At 43.9% G+C, this 18665-nt stretch overlaps 1 protein-coding gene across 11 annotated transcripts in view; it reads left to right on the top strand.

Moving 5' to 3' along the window:
• The window catches only part of LOC139213735 (disks large homolog 1-like), a 112212-nt gene that overhangs the window by 503 nt on the left and 93044 nt on the right, over positions 1–18665 (top strand). For all 11 annotated transcript variants that reach the window (XM_070844345.1, XM_070844344.1, XM_070844343.1 and 8 more), the window contains exons 2-3: positions 2878–3009; positions 17496–17659. In XM_070844345.1, the coding sequence (XP_070700446.1) occupies positions 2878–3009; positions 17496–17659 (296 nt within the window). The remainder of the gene's footprint in view (positions 1–2877; positions 3010–17495; positions 17660–18665) is intronic.

The raw sequence follows: 18665 nt of genomic DNA, 5'->3' as shown, positions 1-18665 counted from the left end.
CTCTCACTTCACATATTAACTAGCAAGCTAGCTCGGCTAACCGCTGGGAGAAACTCACACAGCAGCCTCGGATAAACACCCAAAACACCCCAACAAACACGGACACACACTAACACACACACAGCCCGACACGGGGGCAGCCCGCACGGCTTATTTCGGCCCTGCTGAGCCGTGCCGTGCCAGTCAGGTAAAGTGAGTTAAAGTAGGGTTAGCCGGTTAGCCGCTGTTGCTAACCAAGTTGTATATGGGGCACCTTGTCTGGAGACGAGCCCGACTAAAAATAAACTCTAATATTAATAAAATATTTACAAGGAACTTCAACGCAGCATTCGTGAAGTAGGTTAACTGGAAAATTTAGAAAAAACACCCTTAAATATTTGTGGTACTAATAAAGTTGTGCGCTTTTATTTTAATCCTTAAAAAAATCAGATTCCTAATTTGTGTCAGTGTCAATAGCGCCAAACAGCGAGTTAATAGCAACCTAATTATACTTAGTAATTATGTTTTAACTCCCATAGTATCAAACAGGACTTTCACTGGGACACACGATCTACTGCAGCAGCTAAATCCACCAGAAATACATCAAAACTCTGTTAACGATCAGCTGATGGGTTGATATTTGTTTGATTGATCACTTGGTTCTGTAAAATGTCAATAATGATGAAAAATATCCATCACAGGACCCCAGAGCCCAAAGAGATGCATCTTAATGTCACTTTTTAAATCTAAATGAAACAGTAAAAGTGCACTAATTAAACTGGGTCAGTTACTTTAATGGTTTGCAGGCAATTAAATGATCTGTTAGTTTAGTTTATTTGACATTAAGACACCGACTAACACACACTTCATGTAGTGATGCTGAATTATTTAGAACAGAAATACACACAATTATAACTGGTTTACTTTCAACTTCCCCATAAGCCGTAAGCTGACTCTCTCTTTACTGTTGCAGTTACTTTTTGGGGCTGAAACCAATGATTGTGTTCACATTGTTTTGATCAATCTGTCTTTTTCCAATTAATCAGCTACCTGCTTAGTCGATAAAACGCTCCCAGAGCCCAAAGTGAAGTCTGTAAACGTCCCGTTTTGTGTGAGCGGGAGCCCAAAACACAGAGATGATCAGTTTACGACGACACGAAACAGAGAAAAGAAGAAAGACTTGATGTTTGAGAGGCTGGAACCAGAGAGCGTTTGGTATTCCAGCTTAAAAAATGACTTAAATGATTAACTGATGGACTCGGAGTAACCTGTATTTAAAGATAATCTGTCATTTAATCAGGCTCAAGTCTTTAACAATCAATTAAAAATGAAAATAATCATCGATTAATCTCCTCAGCTGTTCGGTTATCTGTTAAATATCTCTTCATTTCACGTTTTCCTGCCGTGTTTTTATCACAGAGGCGGCAAACAAACACCACACAGTCACAAAATAAGCCGCCGTCCTTCAGAGGGGAGATTTCACACAGCTAATGACGTGTGTTTAATCACTCGGGCTGTTTTTTGGGGCTTTCGTCTGGTATCGAAGTTGTCATGAGCTTCGGCTAAACGGCTTTCTGGAGGAAACTTTACTCTGACTTGCTGTTTCAGCTCTGCTCACCTTAAACCAAGGAAAAAAACCTTAAATTCAGCCTCTGTTAGCGTCACATTTTCACTGTTGATCTGAGTTTTTATAGTTTTTGTTTTGATCAGACTTGTTTCTTGAGCAGCAGCAGGACCGGACGGTCTGATGGCCTGTAATAAACCTCGAGCTGACCTGGTGCTTCCCTCGGAGCCCATTCACTCACCTGTTTGTCCCTTAATAGATAAGTTGATTAATCATTTTAAGTAGTTTCTTTAGTGAAAATACCAAACACTGCAGCTCCAGCTTCTGAATTATGAGGATTTGCTTCTTTCCTCCTGCCAACTATTTTGATATTCAAGGAAAAAAACCCAAATTCTCTGATTCCAGCTTCTTAGATGTGAATATTTTCTAGTTTCTTTGCTCCTCTGTGACAATAAACCGATTTCTCTTCCGCTTGTGGCCAAAAGAAGACACCTGATTACCCAATGAGATAATTGACGGATGAATCGACAATGAAAATAATGATCACTTATGGACCTGTATTATTGTAAACTGAGTATCTTTGTGTATTTGTTTGAACATGTGATTTTGGGCTCTGTTTTATAGACAAAATAATCAGAATATTAACTTATAATGTAACATCAGTTTCATACTTCCGCTTGTTTAAATAGTTTTTATATTTCCTCCTGTTTATATCACTTGTAATTTCTCCGCTGTGGGATAATAAAGACCTATCTAATCTAATCTAATGAAAATAATGTTAATGTTTCAACAAACTCTCTCTCCAGCTCCTTAAAAAGTCTAAAATAAGGTCATTGTTAGCCTTGATAATCATTTAAAAGGTCCTGGATGTTTGTGTATCAGCTTTTAATTACAACATGCACATTTTAGGTGATTTTCTTTAAGTTTTGGTGTAGTGAGGATTAGTTGTGATGCACAAATGTGACCTGAAGCTTCCTTCTGATACTCTGACCTTTATACTCATCTGTTGCTCTGTTTATTCTGACCTGAACCCCCCCACAGCCTCACATGTCTTCATGTTTGGCAGTATTAAATGTTAAACTAAATATTAAAGCTTTAAGTATTAGACTCTGATATGAGCTCAGTGTTTCAGGGATCAGATTATTGCAGCAGTGAAGCAGCTGTTCATTCAGACCACAGTCGACGCTTCTCTCTGCCGCCATCGCGCCTCACATCACTTTTCATTAGTCGCTGAGGCCACAATGAAGCGGCGGCAGCAGCGACTGCTTCTCTGTCTCTTCCCCAACTCACCTCCTCTTCCTCCTCCTCCTCCTCCTCCTCCTCCTGTCGCCCAGATGCACAGCGAGCCCTGCTGCTGCTGGAGGAGTACCGGGCCAAGCTGCACCACGCCGAGGACCGCCAGCTCCGACACTCCATCCAGAGGGTCATCGACATCTTCCAGAGCAACCTCTTCCAGGCTCTCATAGGTACGACCGCCTCACTCTCACCCAGAAACCACTTCTCCAGAGGGTCACCACCGCACCTGGGAAAACTAGGAGCAGTCCTTAAAAAGTTTGATCAGGTTCTCAGTTAAGCCGTTGCAGGTGCCAGGAGTTAAATATTATTAAAAATAGGCCAAAAAACTGGTACCTAAATTAAAAAATACCTTTTTAAAGTTTTTATTTGTCCTCCAAACAACCTCTTTTCTGTGACCCGTAAATATGAACTTGTGGGAGCTAAATGGCACCAACAAGAACACAAGCTGACTCAGTGTTTATCCCAAACACTGAGTCCAGCTGGAGAAGCTGGTTAGTCGCAGCTTTCTAACGCTCCACGGGCTCCAACATTAAGGTTTAGATCAGGAAATGGACCTCAGTCACTTTTTACAAATGTTTTCCTTATTAGTGGTGATCAACAAAGACTCAAGTTAGTTTTCATGTTTAATCTTTAAGTGAACAAAATGAGTTCTCTGCCCCCACGAACACACACGAGAAAATGAAAATAACTACAAAAACAAACAAAAGAAAGTAGATTTCGCTCTCTGCTGGATGAAAAATCCAATGAATGGTTTAGGACCATGTTTAATAGTGAAAGTAGACGACGGTACGGAGCCGCCGCCTCCCTGAGCTCCCACAGTTCATAGCAACGCCAGAGTTACTCCTGACAGCAAGCGGGCGTCCGACGGCTGTATCGCACTTCTGTTGTTGTCGTCACCATGGTAACAGACCCCGTATCGATCAGCTGATCAGACCGCAGACGTCACCGCTCCAGTAAAAGACGGCGAGTTCTGACTCTCCGCCCTCGTTGAAATCAGATGTTAGTTCAGTGAAAGCGATCAGCCGACAGCAGCAGGTTGTTCTTCTGGTATCTCCTCCCTCATCAGCAGCTCATTCAGGTGTCTGTGGGGAGACGAGGAGCTATCGGACAGGTAACTCCTCGTTCAGCTCCACCGATCAGCTGCTGCTGCTCCATAAGACCGATCAGAGGAAACAAGGCATCAGACTGGTTTAGTCGCTGGTGTCGCTTATTGTTCAGACACCGTGTGAGAGGTCTGTTCAGAGAGGTCACAGGTCCACTGAGCTTCTTTCTCCTCAATTGTCTGGAGGTTTGGTCGGGCAGGTGAGAGTTACTCACCTGGTGATGACGGCCTCTGTGTATTAATGTAGTAGCATCAGTAGCGGGGGGGGCAAAGCAAAGCTTGTGTGCAGGTTTGTGTCTGGAGAACGAAGCCAGTCATCAGCAGGAGGAGGACGTGTCGGGGTCTTTGACGGCCGTATTAATACCTGTTAATCACCTGTGTTTGTCTGTGAACAGCTGCAGTTAAATGGACAGTATGTAGTCATTCTGATGAGAGACTCCAGCTGAACTGTTTACAGGGATGCTGAATAAAGATGTGCGTTTAATCAGAATATAACTTTATTGACACTCCTGCTGTGAAGAGTCCAGTCTGCTGGAAATATGACAGAATGGTAAACTGACTGATCCTTTCTAGTGTTTTCTAGTGTTATTATTCCTATAATTCGTGGAATATCAGGGTCCATCTAAACACAGTTACTGTAGCTGAAGCTCCGACTGTTCTACACATTAATCTTTACACCCAAACATGCTGTGAACCTCTGGATTCATTCTCGAAGGTCAGATATCACTTGGAAAACTGATAACGTGGAGACCTGTCCGACCTCGGCGTGTGTGTAGGTCTGCAGGGAAGATGTGGCCGCCGACGGTGCAGCCGTCCCCGTGTTTGTTGCTCCCGTGTGGCCGTCACAGCGGGGCGAGAGGTCATAAAGCGTGTCAGTGTGTCGGTGTGACCGTGTGGGGGCTCAGGGTTTACAGCAGCAGCACACACACAACGTAAACATCAGCAGCATCTGGAAGAGAAAGAAAACACCTCAGAAGGAATCTGTTGAAGTGGTGAAAACAGTAGCGTTATCGACAGGGTGGTGACGCAGAGGTCAGAGGTCAGGAAGAGTCTGAGGTGGTCCACTGAGATCTGGTGCTGCAGAGGAGAGAGAAGTAGTTCTCAGTACGTCACCAGCGTTACCCAGAAGTCAGCACGGCTCCATCGCCACCAGGAGCTGGTTTGGTCGTTTCTAACGGGATCAAACGGGGCCGTGTTTCTTCTTCTGCTGCTTTAAATGTGTTTCTAACGGGATCAAACAGGCCGCGTTTCTTCTTCTGCTGCTTTAAATGTGTTTCTAACGGGATCAAACGGGGCCGCGTTTCTTCTTCTGCTGCTTTAAATGTGTTTCTAACGGGATCAAACAGGCCGCGTTTCTTCTTCTGCTGCTTTAAATGTGTTTCTAACAGGATCAAACAGGCCGCGTTTCTTCTTCTGCTGCTTTAAATGTGTTTCTAACAGGATCAAACAGGCTGCGTTTCTTCTTCTGCTGCTTTAAATGTGTTTCTAACGGGATCAAACAGGCCGTGTTTCTTCTTCTGCTGCTGCTTTAAATGTGTTTCTAACAGGATCAAACAGGCCGCGTTTCTTCTTCTGCTGCTTTAAATGTGTTTCTAACAGGATCAAACAGGCTGTGTTTCTTCTTCTGCTGCTTTAAATGTGTTTCTTGGATGTACTTCCTGCTTTGTTGTGCTGCAGCTACAGACAGCAGCTAAAGTCACAGTCAGAGTGTTTCTCCATCCCAGATGAACCTCTGGTCGTCATGGTGTTATTTATGAAGTGATGTTTTAGTTTCTCTAAACCTTCACCAACATAAAGTGTCAACCAGGTATGAACCAGTTCCTCAATTGGTTTGTAAAGATATCAGTTAATCTTGTTGGGTTGTGGCGCTGGAGGCTCCCTGCAGGTTTCCAGCAGTCGGCGTTTTTGATGTGGGTGGCGTGTGTTGGTGACGAGCTGTCACCTCGCTTCCAGCTAACGGGACCAGAGTAAACGGAGACGCTGCTGCAGGGTTAACGGACGCCGAGCAGCAGGAATGTGGTCCGATGTGTTTGAGTTTCCCAGGACTCATAACTGTCTGACTGTCTGAGTGGGAAAGAGTAGCTCAGGTTCTTCAGCGTCACCGAACGTCACCCTGACGGGATAAAGGAACGTCTGTGGATCCTTTTTTTGAATTGTGGGTTTTAATTTCTACCATTTACAGTGTTTACTGTTTGTGCACATTTTCAGGTAGCGTGTAAAACAGGTGACGCGCCCAAGAAATTTGAACAGACTTAGAATTGCATGTTTGTATTAGAAAATACATTTGAGTGGGAAACGGCACTGAGTCGATCTGGAAAAGGTTTGAATTCAGAATGAAATAGTTCAAAATGGGCTCCAACTGTAAAAACCTGCTTTTCCATCAATGATGAGGATCAATAATCTACTGATGAATATAATAATACAGCCACAGAGTACTTTTACTTTAACTACATTTTCAAGGGATTATAACTTCTAGCAGAGTATTTTTACATTGTGGTGTTAGTACTTTTAGTGCACTAAAGGATTCCAGTAAAAACAGATCCAGTGATGCAGTATGCAACAACAGTACCTACTTGATTTATTATGTAATGTAATCACTTTGCCTGCTGAGTGTCATAAGGGAAACTAATGTAAAGGAATCCAGTATCGCTAATAAAATATTTAAGAAGCCGAATGTACAAGAATCCATGTGAGCCTGTAAATTGGCCTCTTATACGTCCCCTCACAGGAGACCCACATTTAGTAGAGAACTTCACTGTTTCTAACACTGGGTCCTCTGTGTCCTCATCCTGGTGTCTGAGTGACTGGTAGGTAGTAAAAGTGTTGGAACTGGTCCAGTAGATCACCTCAGCCAGCAGACACCAAACGGGGCAACTGTACCAAAGGCTCAGAGTGTGTGACAGCACCATGGAAAGGATCCCTACAGAGAGAGACCTGGAAGATCCTTTTGGTTTAACAACAAACAGCACACACACCAGACTACATTCACTAAAACAGGGATTTAGGAGCTGCTGCTCTGCTGCTGCCTTGAGTGAGAGCGATATAACGGCTGTTTGTGGTTAAACCAAAAGGATCTTCCAGGTCTCTCTCTGTAGGGATCCTTTAATATAATTTTCCTTTAATAACCCTCTCTTTCCACTGTCTGCTGAAAGCATTCAGTGTGTATATATGTTGATGCGTATTAGTGTAAATGTCAGGTTTAAATTTGCACGTCCGATTTAACTTGGTAATGTCATCAGACTCTCTGGTTCAGCACAGACAATGTTTCTCAGTTTTTCAGTTTCTCTTCATTCAGCAAACATCCAGTTCATCTTCCTCCTCTCAGCGTCTTCATCACTAATAGATGAGAGGAGATCGTCAGTGTGAACTCAGTGGCCTGCTTTCTGCTCTCCTCATCTTCATCCGTCTTCTGTTTGGTTGCTCTGCAGCTGGAAGCACGGTCCCGTCATGACTGATTACTTTTCCAATAGATTTAGTGTTGTCTGGGTCGGTGAGGCTCCAGAGTTTCTGTCCACTGATGGAGGATTGACAGTGAGAAGTGGAAACAAATAAAACATGAGCCGCATACGTCAACAAGCTCTCATTCTGTGTGAAAACCCTCTGGTTATGTGGAGAGAGTCTGAGCTGGGACGGACATCAGATGGGCTTCATGCAGCCAATACCGATCAGTTTAAAAGTGCTAAACTCAGCTGCAGTGCGCCATTAATGCGTCATCTTTGTGATTATGTTGAGTCGTCACGTTGGTGAAGTCAGACTGAAGTTTGGTAGGAAATATCAGCTGTGACTGTGCAGCTATTTAGTACATTTCTACGTTACATGGAGCTGTTTTGAGTGAGTGTTGTCAGTGTCGATGCTTTCGACTTGAGCTTGAGCTCTTCTTTCTTTCTTACTTTGCCCATTAACCCTCCATGCTGTTTTAAAGACTGAACATGGATGAATAGAAGAACTAAAGGAGGTGGAATCAGGAAAATGTCTACTGCACAAAGAGAAAAGTGCCTTGTTAGCTTTGTTTGCTAATGCTAACTGTTTGTACGTCCCGCTTCGTTGGGTCGGACCAAACGCCACAGCGGGAGGGGACCAGTGCTAAGCTAACACAGCTGGTACCTCAGGCAGCTTCTAGCTAATGTCCGTTTGTGCCTAGTCCAAACTGTTTGTGCTTAAAGATGTATTTCAGTGCCCATCAGACTGGCCGTCAGTGCTTTCATATTGCCTGTAGCTCAAAAGGTAGAAACCCTCATTCCTTCCCTCTGTATTCTGGTTCCGGCACTAAACTATTACAACTGTTTGCTAACGGCAGACAGAAAATGAGGAAGTACAGTCTGTAGTTCAGACAGCAGCTCAGCATGGAGGAAACTTACTGAAAAGAGTATCATCATGGTCAGACGCTGCCAAATGTGAGAAACATCATCACTCGATGTGGCTTAATGTGCTTCGTTTCAGTAATTTCGACGAAATAATTAAAAAAATGAAATAATTGAAGCATTTTTTGCCGTAGTCACAGACAGTCGAGAGGCAAAACATTTCTCAGCAGCTCTCTCAGCTTTATTTCAGTAGGACTTGAACAGAATACTTTCCAGTGTTGATGTTGTGTCACAATATGGACAATGTGTGAAAAATCTCTCGGAAAATATTGAGATTGATAAACTTTTCTCACATGTGAAACAAATGTCTGTATTTTGCAGATTTTTACACCAAAATTCACATGAAGTCAGGACATGTGAACACGTTGATCATGATTTCACGTAAAGACAATAAGTTCTGCTGTCGGCTCGTGGCCTTCTTCGACTCCTCACATGAAATAATAATAATAATTAGTTGAGTGCTGTCAGACCGACTCGGCCCGCTCCTGTAGCGTGAACACTTGCTCCGTGCCGCGGTGCGTTTGTCACGCTCACCCTGACGTCCCAACGACCGAGAGTCGCTGATGAAAAATAGATTTCTGCCGCACAGTTTTCAATCTGCCAAACCCCCCAAAAAGAGATGTCTGCAGCAGGCCGAGCAGTGTAATCCCTCTGTGGACACGACGATTACCCCCAGTCCATAATCCGCCCCCCTCCCACCGCCACTGCTGATTTACAGAGAGGGAGAGCTGTGTGCTTCAGTTTCTGTTTTTCTTCTCATTCTTTCAGTCCAGACTGGCCTCATTCCTCTCAGAGAAACAGATGGCATCCATCGAATCTTTCCAATTTAATAAATCGAAAATTCAGTTTTCAGCCCTAAAGATCTGGATGTTACTCTGCTAATTGCAGCGTGACTGAACTTTGAAGGTTTGGGCTGCCCACGACTCGTGACGTCAAGGTCGAGAGCGGCAAAGTACGAGTGAGTGAATAGTGTATGAAATCAGGAAATACAGAAAAATGGTGAGAAATTCTCCTTCGTGAGTTCCAACAACCAAAGGCAACATCCTCACGTGTCCTGTTTTGTCAGACCAACCATCCAAAATCTCAAAAGAGTAAATTTACGGCGATATAACACGGAAAACTTCACATGGAACCAAAGGTCCTGTAGATTATTAGCCTGCAGAGGGACTGTAGGGGCTGCAGCACCGTCCTGATGCTCCAGACTTTAATATCTCGATGACCACTGGATGGATTGTCATGACATGTTGTGCAGACGTTCATCGACCCCTGAGGATGAATCATGCTGATGATTAGTGATGAGCGAGGGGAGGTACAGCAGGAAAATGTTGAAAATAACAGTAAACCCTAAAGAACGACCTAATCCTACAGACACTGTGTGTGTAAAGTGAACTATTAATGTCGCCTTTGTTAGTCGACGTGGGACTTGAACCCCGGTCTTCCAGGAAAAAGATCCACACCATCTCATTGTGGGACTTTAAACTCCCACCAGGCTCAGTGATTGAAAACAGACAGACAGACAGGACGCAGTAACGTAGTTCGTTATCGGATCTCTCGTAGTTCTCTGGTGTTTTGTTTGGACCTCAGTGGTGAAGCTGATGGCTTCACAGCGTCCAGTCAGAACTGACACTAATGGGAGAGAGGACTTCCTGTGATTTCTCGTGAAATAAAAGCTGTTTTGAGTCCTTCAGCATCCTGTCCCGCCTCCTGCAGCCCTCGGCAGGTGGAAACAGGCTGACAGACGGTCTGCTGCTGTGTGATTGTGGCTCTGGATGTTCAGACTGGATTCTCTGGGAACTCTCTGGAGTTTTTATGAGAAAACAGCTTCGGTAAGAACTGGAAATGTTATCTTCAACTCGTATTGACGCATGACGCCACCAGATAGAACTCATTTTGATCCAAACTTGCTCAAATATCTAGAAATGGCAAAGTTGTCTGATCAAAAAGTGGGGGTGAAAAAACAAACATTTGCCCCCCACATGTGTTGTAGTGTCACATGTTTCATTCATTCTGAAAAAGGTGGACTGGCACTCATGGTTTGTAGACGCTCTGTCTGCTTATTTGACTACGTCTCCTGATTGGAGGATGTTTAAATAGCTTGGTTGCATCCTTCATGTATTTAATTTGCCCAAATTGCACCTGAAACACTGTGATGGTTCGTTGTTGTTGTTGGTTTCAGTGGAACTTCTAAGATCTGGTTTCTACCAAAACATCAGTGACTCGGTTTGTACTGCCTCATTTGAATAAAACAGCCACCTTATTTTCTTGCTGCTGACATGAAACTTTCAGCCACTCAGACTTTTTCCTGACCTTGAAATTGACTTCACCCAGCTGATGGTGCAGGTTGTAGCACTGCCACGAACACTGAGACTTTAATCTCATCATCATGAATAACCTAAAGCAGACTGTCGACATCGTTACCAGTTGACGACGAGTTGATTAATTGACTAGTTGTTTTTGCACAAGTCATATCTAAATATAAACAAGATTGCTGAAAAGTTGGATTTGAATTTGAAAGGTTTCAGCAGTGGTTCAGACACAACGAGGTCTTAATTTGAAACAGGTTTATGTTGGAGACAGGTGTTGGTTTGTAGTTTCTGTTAATTTAGTACTAGTCATCCCACTTTTCTGATGTGCTCCCTGTTACTTTGCTGTTATCGCAAACTCATCACTTCCTTCAGTTTAATTTCCAAAGCCCCATCAGCTCAGCACGTAATAGAGGTGAAGTCCCGCGCCTTCCTGTTGACCTCATCACACACACGATGTTTGTCAGTTTTAAAGATCATTTTGCAAGTCAAGAAAGTCACCAACACAAAAATGAATAATGTTCTGCTCTTGCCTTCGACGTGAGCTGAGAGGAGGAGTCAGGAGTGTTTTAGTCGGCCTGCTGAAGGGCCGGAGGAGGTCACATGATCCCCTTATGGCATCACAGTGTGTGATTTCACACACATTTACTGGAAGATGCAGCAGGAGAAAAAGAGAGAGAGGATTTTTCTGGAGTTTAGTGACCTGGAACACATTTATGTTGAAAAAACATGGGACCTTTTTAAGATCTTTAGCTTCACCTTCAGACAGCTGCAGACTCGGCCTGTGCCATCTTGTCTGTGAGCCTTTCAAGTCTCTTCAAACAGTAACCGGAAGCCTCTTTGGGACAGAAACTTAGTAAACCTGCTAGACGACCACCCTGAAGCCTGGGGGACCTTTTATTGGTTTCAGGGAGAAGTTTGAAAGTCAAACGTCATCATACGTCCGTGATGTTTCTCAGAGAAACACAGTGAAGTGGCCGCGGTGTCTGCAGGTCCTCATAACGTTAGAACTCCTGTCCAGAGTCACAAGTTTCAGATGGACATGCTTAGCCTAGCTTAGCACAAAGACTGAAAGGAGAACTGCTAGGGTTTGCTCCTTGTTGTATGCTGTTTATTGAGCAGGGTTGGAAAAAGAAATGTGAAAAGGAGACGTGGTGGTTTTGGCAGCAGGTTGTGTTGGAGCCGTTTGTTGTTGAGGGCAGTGATTGAACACGACTCTGAACCTGTGGAGTCGTTTCCAGGTTTGAGTCTGCTGTCAGCACTGGATTAGTGATGAAACAAGGTGAATTTGGCGGCAGCTTGACTGGTTTTTCTTCATCATCTGTACGTAGAAGGCGCCTTTTTGGGACTGAAGACACAACGGCGTTTCTAAATGTTCCAGTTGTACCAGTTTGGAGCTTGTCAGACTTCAGTTGTGAGTGGCATTTAAAGCAGTGTTTGATCCACACTGTTGACCTCTGCACACACTCTGGGTGTGGCGACTTTGTGGCCGCTGTGTATTTTTCCACAGAGAGCTTCTGCTCTGATGCCAACAGCAGTCTAAATAGGTGTGGTCTTTTATTAGACTGTACAACAGGCGCTCTTGTGTCAGTGCGACTGCTTAATATGATCAGTTTGCTCTCACAGAAAGGACTGTTCTCTGATCCGTCCACCGCCTTTAATTTGATATGTGAGGAAGGTTGAAAATAACAAGTTGAACTTAAGACCCCACTTTGGCTCTGTGATCTTTATGATTATTTGGGCCTGGACATTTATGTGTACACATTATTTCTTTCCATGCACTGAGCTAAAAACGGGCTCCATTTCCTCTTAACCTCAAAGTCAAGTCTGAGCATGCAGATGTCCTGTAGATACTTCAGTGTGTACATCAGTGTGGCTTATTGTCCATAAATCTGCTTAGAAAATGAATAAAGACAACAAAGTCTAACGTCACATCTCTGCTCATAATCATCATGTTGACACGGTAATCCAGTGATGGTGACAGTCAACAGGAGCTGCTGCTGCTGAGTCAGCACCACTTTTCTTGATTGAAACTTGCCAAAAGCATAAAGCTTAAAACACAATGTTTGTGTAACACACAACAACAGAAACTAACAGCAGAGCATGCTTAAAGGATAAATCCACTATTTTTACCTCGTAGACTACAGTTGCTGGTCTAGTTGTAGTGAATTTGATGTTTTGAGCTAAAATCCCTGTTTTAGTGAATGTAGTCTGGTGTGTGTGCTGTTTGTGGTTAAACCAAAAGGATCTTCCAGGTCTCTCTCTGTAGGGATCCTTTCCATGATGCTGTCACACACTTAGAATAACACTCTGAGCCTGTCAGTGGATCAAACAAGCTCTTTTAGTGGACCTACTGTGATCAGGTGCAGTTGTCCCAAAGGATCACGTTGCAGCCATTGCAGCCCGTTTGGTGTCTGCTGGCTGAGGTGATCTACTGGACCAGTTCCAACACTTTTACTACCTACCAGTCACTCAGACACCAGGATGTGGACACAGAGGATCATGGGTAGAAACACTGAAGAGCCTTCCACTGAGCTCAGCTTTTGAAAACATTGGTAGAATATAAACAGATGAATTTTAGCTCTCCAAACAGAACCATATTGAGGCTCTGCCCCCCCTCCCTCATGTGTATCAGCCTCCGTGTTAACTGCAGTGCTGCTGTCAAACACAAACCTCTAACTTGGGAAAGGCATCGCTGGTTTCACTGTAAAACGATCCCTTAACAGTCTCCCACAACTCCACAGAGGTCTCTTTTTATTGGACATCAATACAGTGCTGTGTTTAAGGTCGTCCCCCGGGGCGCTCGGGAAACCTGCTGCACCATTTCTCAGCAGCCGGAGCGACGGCTGAGTGACTGTTCACACAGCCTGGTTTTAGGTCTTTGGCCTGTTTAGTTTTCTCTTGAAGAATCTCCTTCACTTGTCTTTTAACACCACACAGCTATTTTCACTGCAGCTTCTCTGTCTGACATTTGTTAAAGACAAATCTCACAGAAAGCTAAACTCATCATCCAAACCGTCCTGCCCTTAAAGGGACAGTTCAGACTATCTGAAGTGTGGCTATGAAGTCCTATAGTCAGTGTATTACTGAAACAAGATGGCCGTCAGCACACCACAACTTTGGAGAAGCAGAGTCCCGGCGCTAAGCTAAGTCTCAGCTGGCACAAAACATGCTCATATTGTAATCTGTGTAACACGGAAATGACCTTCACAGAGTAAATGTGTCAAGATAGTTATCTGAAGTTCACTAAAGTACATAAAGACGTGTACCCACCTCCGTGTGCACATCTCACACACACACACACACACACACACACACACACACACACACACGTTTGGTGTTTTATTCCATTAACAAACGTGTTATTACCAAACAGAAGTTGAGAAATCTGTAGATCAGCTTGGCGGAAGTGAAACAACCACAACAAAAACTACCACTGTTACATGTACGTTACTTAATCCCACAATAGCTACGATCCTCTGCTAAACTGCATTTCTTTGTTGGTGTTGGTAAATAAAACCTGTGGTTCAATAGAACTAACGACAGTACGGCTCAACTGTATTTGCAGCGAAAACAGTCGGACGTCAGTTTTTAGCTTCATGTCCACTGAGAATGACGTCACTTCCACACTTCCATGGAATAAGATCAAGGTACGCTGCTGCCTCCAGGGGCAGGACTCAGGGAGCTGGTAGAAAAACCTCCACTTTCTGACTGGAGTCTGGTTGTTGTTCCTCTCCTTTCTCCCCAGTTTGCAGCGTCCTGATTTGACAGTTTACCGCCGAGCCGTTCAGGCCTGCTCAGGCCGACCCGGGCTGACCTTCACCTCCCTGTAATCCATCTAGGTGGACGCTGCTTCAGACTCTCAGTGACGAGACTAAGGAGTTACTGTCATGCTAGCAGTGATAGTTGTTGAGATATTTCTGTCTGTGGGTCCATGCTGCTGTGGCACAGTTACTATGCTGAGGGTAAAAGCAATGAGACAGATGTGGAAGTGAAGAGGGAAGGTAGTATTTTTAGGTGTTGCAGCAGCTTCTGTACTATGTTGATATTCAGAGCTATTTTCAGTCATCAAAGGGTGTTACATAATATTTGATGATATCAGTGAAAAATCGCCATTTGGGCCTTTTTATTTTCTCTGATTTTGCTTCTTCTGTCCTGACAGCTTCTCGGCAAAGTGGTTTTCTGGTGTCACTCGGTTATTTACAGTATTTTGTGCCGAATAACCCGCTCCATGAAACACACATGATCTGATATGATGGTTTGACCTGATGTGTCTGTTGACCTGCTGGCTGTATTTTTCATCATGTTGCAGTCGGAGCAGAGTCGGTCGGAAGCTGCACAGACGAGATTACAGAGTGGAGTCAGTGCAGCGGCTCCACGTGGCACCGAGACACGATTGACTTTTACTGTGAAAGGGAGGAAGTGCTCTTAAATATAGAGGATGATGTGTTCAAGATCACGCACCATGTCCACAATCATTGTGTTTGATTGTGTCTTTAGTACACTAATTCTGCTGCAGAATTCTTTCAGGTTATGTAGAAATGTAACTGGGATTCACACGTGTGTAGTAAAAGACTTTAAACAGGGAATGTGTCACCGTTACAGCTGATTGGCTGGACGATGGGACACGTTATTACACATGACCACAAACAGCCGTTATATCGCTCTCTGCACACACACCAGACTACATTCACAAAAACAGGGATTTTAGCTCACAGGACACAGGAGCTGTTGCTCTGCTGCTGCCTCCATCAGTCAGTGTGTTTGTGTTGTTGTGTGACTTTGGTGTTTTAAAGTGTTCATTCAGATCCTGCTCAATATTTGTGTGACACACAATAACTCAAAATAAAGCGAACTGATGGAGGCAGCAGTAAACCAGTAGCTCCTGTGTTCTGTGAGGTAAAATGACTGTTTTGTCAATAGAGTCTGGTGGCTTTGATCGCTCTCTTTTAAGCCACCAGATTCCATTGACAAAAACAGTCATTTTACCTCACAGAACACTTTGTGGGACTTTTGTGTTTTAAAGGGCAGGTTTGGTCGCACAACAGCACAAACATATTCAGTAGAAGCAGTGGTTGCCCAATAACTGCCTACGGTGTATAATATCTGCTTTGTAATTAAAGCTGTCGTGCCTGTTGATAGACTTGTACAGTGGAAGCCCGAGCTCACATATGAACGTGATGTCTGATCAGATTTAATGGCCTGTAGCTGCTGTGATCAGTGAGGAGCTGTTGAAGTGGTGATCTGATGGTTTATGGGAAAACATCTGTGCTGGCCGGCCAGCCAGCCAGCCGCCGGTCAGCTGCCACGCCGAGCCAAAGAAAGCCGTGGTTATTTTAGATCTCGGCTCTCTGTGAGCCCTCCTCAGAACTGTGCGTCCAAAAATAAAATAGCATGTTGGATGTGACCACTGGGCTGGATCTTTTTATAATACTGGCCTCACATAAACTGACGGTAGTTGTAACTGCAGGGACGGGCTCATAATATCAATGAAACTATCAATCAATCACAAATAATTGTCCTGTGAAGCCAAGCATGATGTGTTTTCAGTTTAATTTAGATTGATAATGAATGTTGCCAAATTTATTCTGATCCCAAAACTAAATGACATCATAAGTGAACATTTTATTGAAATGACTTTAATTTTATTTAACCGAATTTTAATGAATAACGATAACTCCAGAATGTTTAAACCTGGGTCCTGCTTGTTCATATCCTGGTGTCTAAATGACTGTTAGGTACTAAAACACTACACTGCCTCATCTACCAGACTCCATTGACAAAAACAGTAATTTTACCTCACAGAACAGGGGTTGCTGGTTTGCCACTGCCTCAATCGGTTAGTTTTTTCTATGTAATTTAGGGTTACGCAAATATTATGTTGCATCTGAACTAATCTTTTAAAAGACCAGAGTCACAATAACTTGAGGCAATTTTAGATCAGCAGCTCCTGTGTCCTGTGAGCTAAAATCCCTGTTTTAGTGAATGTAGTCTGGTGTGTGTGCTGTTTGTGGTTAACCCAAAAGGATCTTCCAGGTCTCTCTCTGTAGGGATCCTTTCCATGATGCTGTCACACACTTAGAATAACACTCTGAGGTGATCTACTGTGTTTATGGTGCTGATCAGGTCGCCTGCAGTCTGTAAAGTTGTCCCTGGTGACACGGGTCGAGTCCTGTTGGCTGTTGTTGTTATTGTTGTTGTATCTGCGAAGATGTAACCTGATGAATGTCAGAAGAGCTGAGACTGAGCTTCACTGGCCCACCAACACTCAGAGTCCCTCCAGATCTGCTCTGCTGATTTATGTCCTGAAACATCGTACAGATATCTGTCATCAACATGCCTCAAAGCTCCAGGGATTCAATTTCTAACTTGAAGTCAAAATGAAGCTGAAGATTCCTTCAAACTTAATTTTCAACTATAAAAGACCAAATAAGCAAAACGGCTGCACTCAGCTGAAGTGCCTGAGTACGTTTATTTACTGTCACATTAGCAGGCAGGTCTGTAACTTCATTTTGAAGCGTTTCTTTGTTGTATTAGTTGAAACTGATACGGTAAAAAGCCTGTCCAATCATTTTGTCTGGGCCAACTGAAGGGGTCCTAATGCTACAGTCTGCTGCTTCATGTTCCTCTGGACAGAAACTCAGTCCTGCTGTGTGTTTAGCTCCGTTAGCTCCGTTAGCGCCATAAGCTGTCAGTTCCATTAGCCAAACACACCACAGGCTGTGCCCCCCCCCACCGGCTGCTAACATCTAAATTCAAATAATTAGTAGCAGGTTTACTGCGTCCTATCGGGTTTGAACACGTCAGACGCAGGACGCAGCAAGATAACTGCTCTTTGACTGTTTTCTTGGTTTGTTTAAACCGTTTTTTTCTGTCCCGTCTCGTCTCAGATATCCAGGAATTTTACGAAGTGACCTTATTGGACAGTCAGAGATGGGCGGAGTCTCCCAAGGCAGCGGACCCCATGGCGCCCGTCAACCTGTGGGACTTCTCCAGCCTTCAAAGCACAACGGTGACCTCGGACACTCTGCCCAGCCTTAGCACCAGCATCGAGGTAAGAACGGACCCAAGAACCTCACGTGAGCCACAGCTGCTCGGTAACCTACGCCGGCGAGTCGGCGCCACTGGAGGAAAACACTGTCCCTGGAGCCGAGGGAAGGGGGTCATAGTCTGAGAAAAAACTCCATTACACTTCCATTAAATCAGAAGTTTATCAAAGTTACTACACCACCGAGGGCACCAGCGTCCGAACCTCAACGTCCCAGACCTCACACAGTGAACCCAAGAGGTTCCCTAACAACAAAACAGACAACCAATATTTTTTCAGGCAAATTTATGACCCTCTAAGGGATTCTCTGATCTCAGAGAATATTCTGTAGAATAATCATCTAGATAATAATAATCTAGTTTAATTAAGGCTTTTTCTTGTATATTGAGTTTTATCTTGTAACTTTACCACTTTAATCTCAGAGTATGTGAGTTTATTTCTTGTAAAATTTGTGTTTTTTCTCAAAGTTTAATCTCAGAATATCCAAGTTGGTTTCTTGTAATAAATTTAATCTGAAATTCTTAGTTCTTCCCCTAGAATATGACCCCTCCTCCCTCGGCTCCATGCTTTTTTATTTTGCTATATTTGTAGAAATATTTTCTATTGTTTTCCTGTCGTCGTGGTAACCAGCCCCGTTGCAGCTCTGGTCAGGGTTAGTGACGTCTGCGTGTCAGACTGACGAACCCCAAAGTGAGCTGGTGTGCTCTAAGGTCTCCTCCCGTCCGAGCCGCTCCGTCCTCTCTGTGAACGCTGAGTTTCTTGGTAACAGAAGCAGCGTTCAGTAAAAATAGAAGCAGTTAAAAATAGATCACACCTTTGAAAACAGTCCCGGATGATGAGTGAAGGTGCTTTTGTTGGACAGAAACCGTCTCCTGTGTGGAGCAGGAGGACCGAACCCAGTGTGACGTTTGTCTGTCTGCTTGTGTCAAATGTGTCGTCGGAGTCTGTGTGAGGCGTTTGGTGTCACGGCAGCGTCCTCGATGCTTTTAATGGTCGCCCGTCACATCAGAGG

The sequence above is a fragment of the Pempheris klunzingeri genome, chromosome 15 (assembly GCF_042242105.1).
Source record: "Pempheris klunzingeri isolate RE-2024b chromosome 15, fPemKlu1.hap1, whole genome shotgun sequence".
Taxonomy (NCBI): domain Eukaryota; kingdom Metazoa; phylum Chordata; class Actinopteri; order Acropomatiformes; family Pempheridae; genus Pempheris; species Pempheris klunzingeri.
The sequence above is the reverse complement of the archived record's forward strand: the minus strand, read 5'-3'. Positions and strand labels throughout refer to the sequence as shown.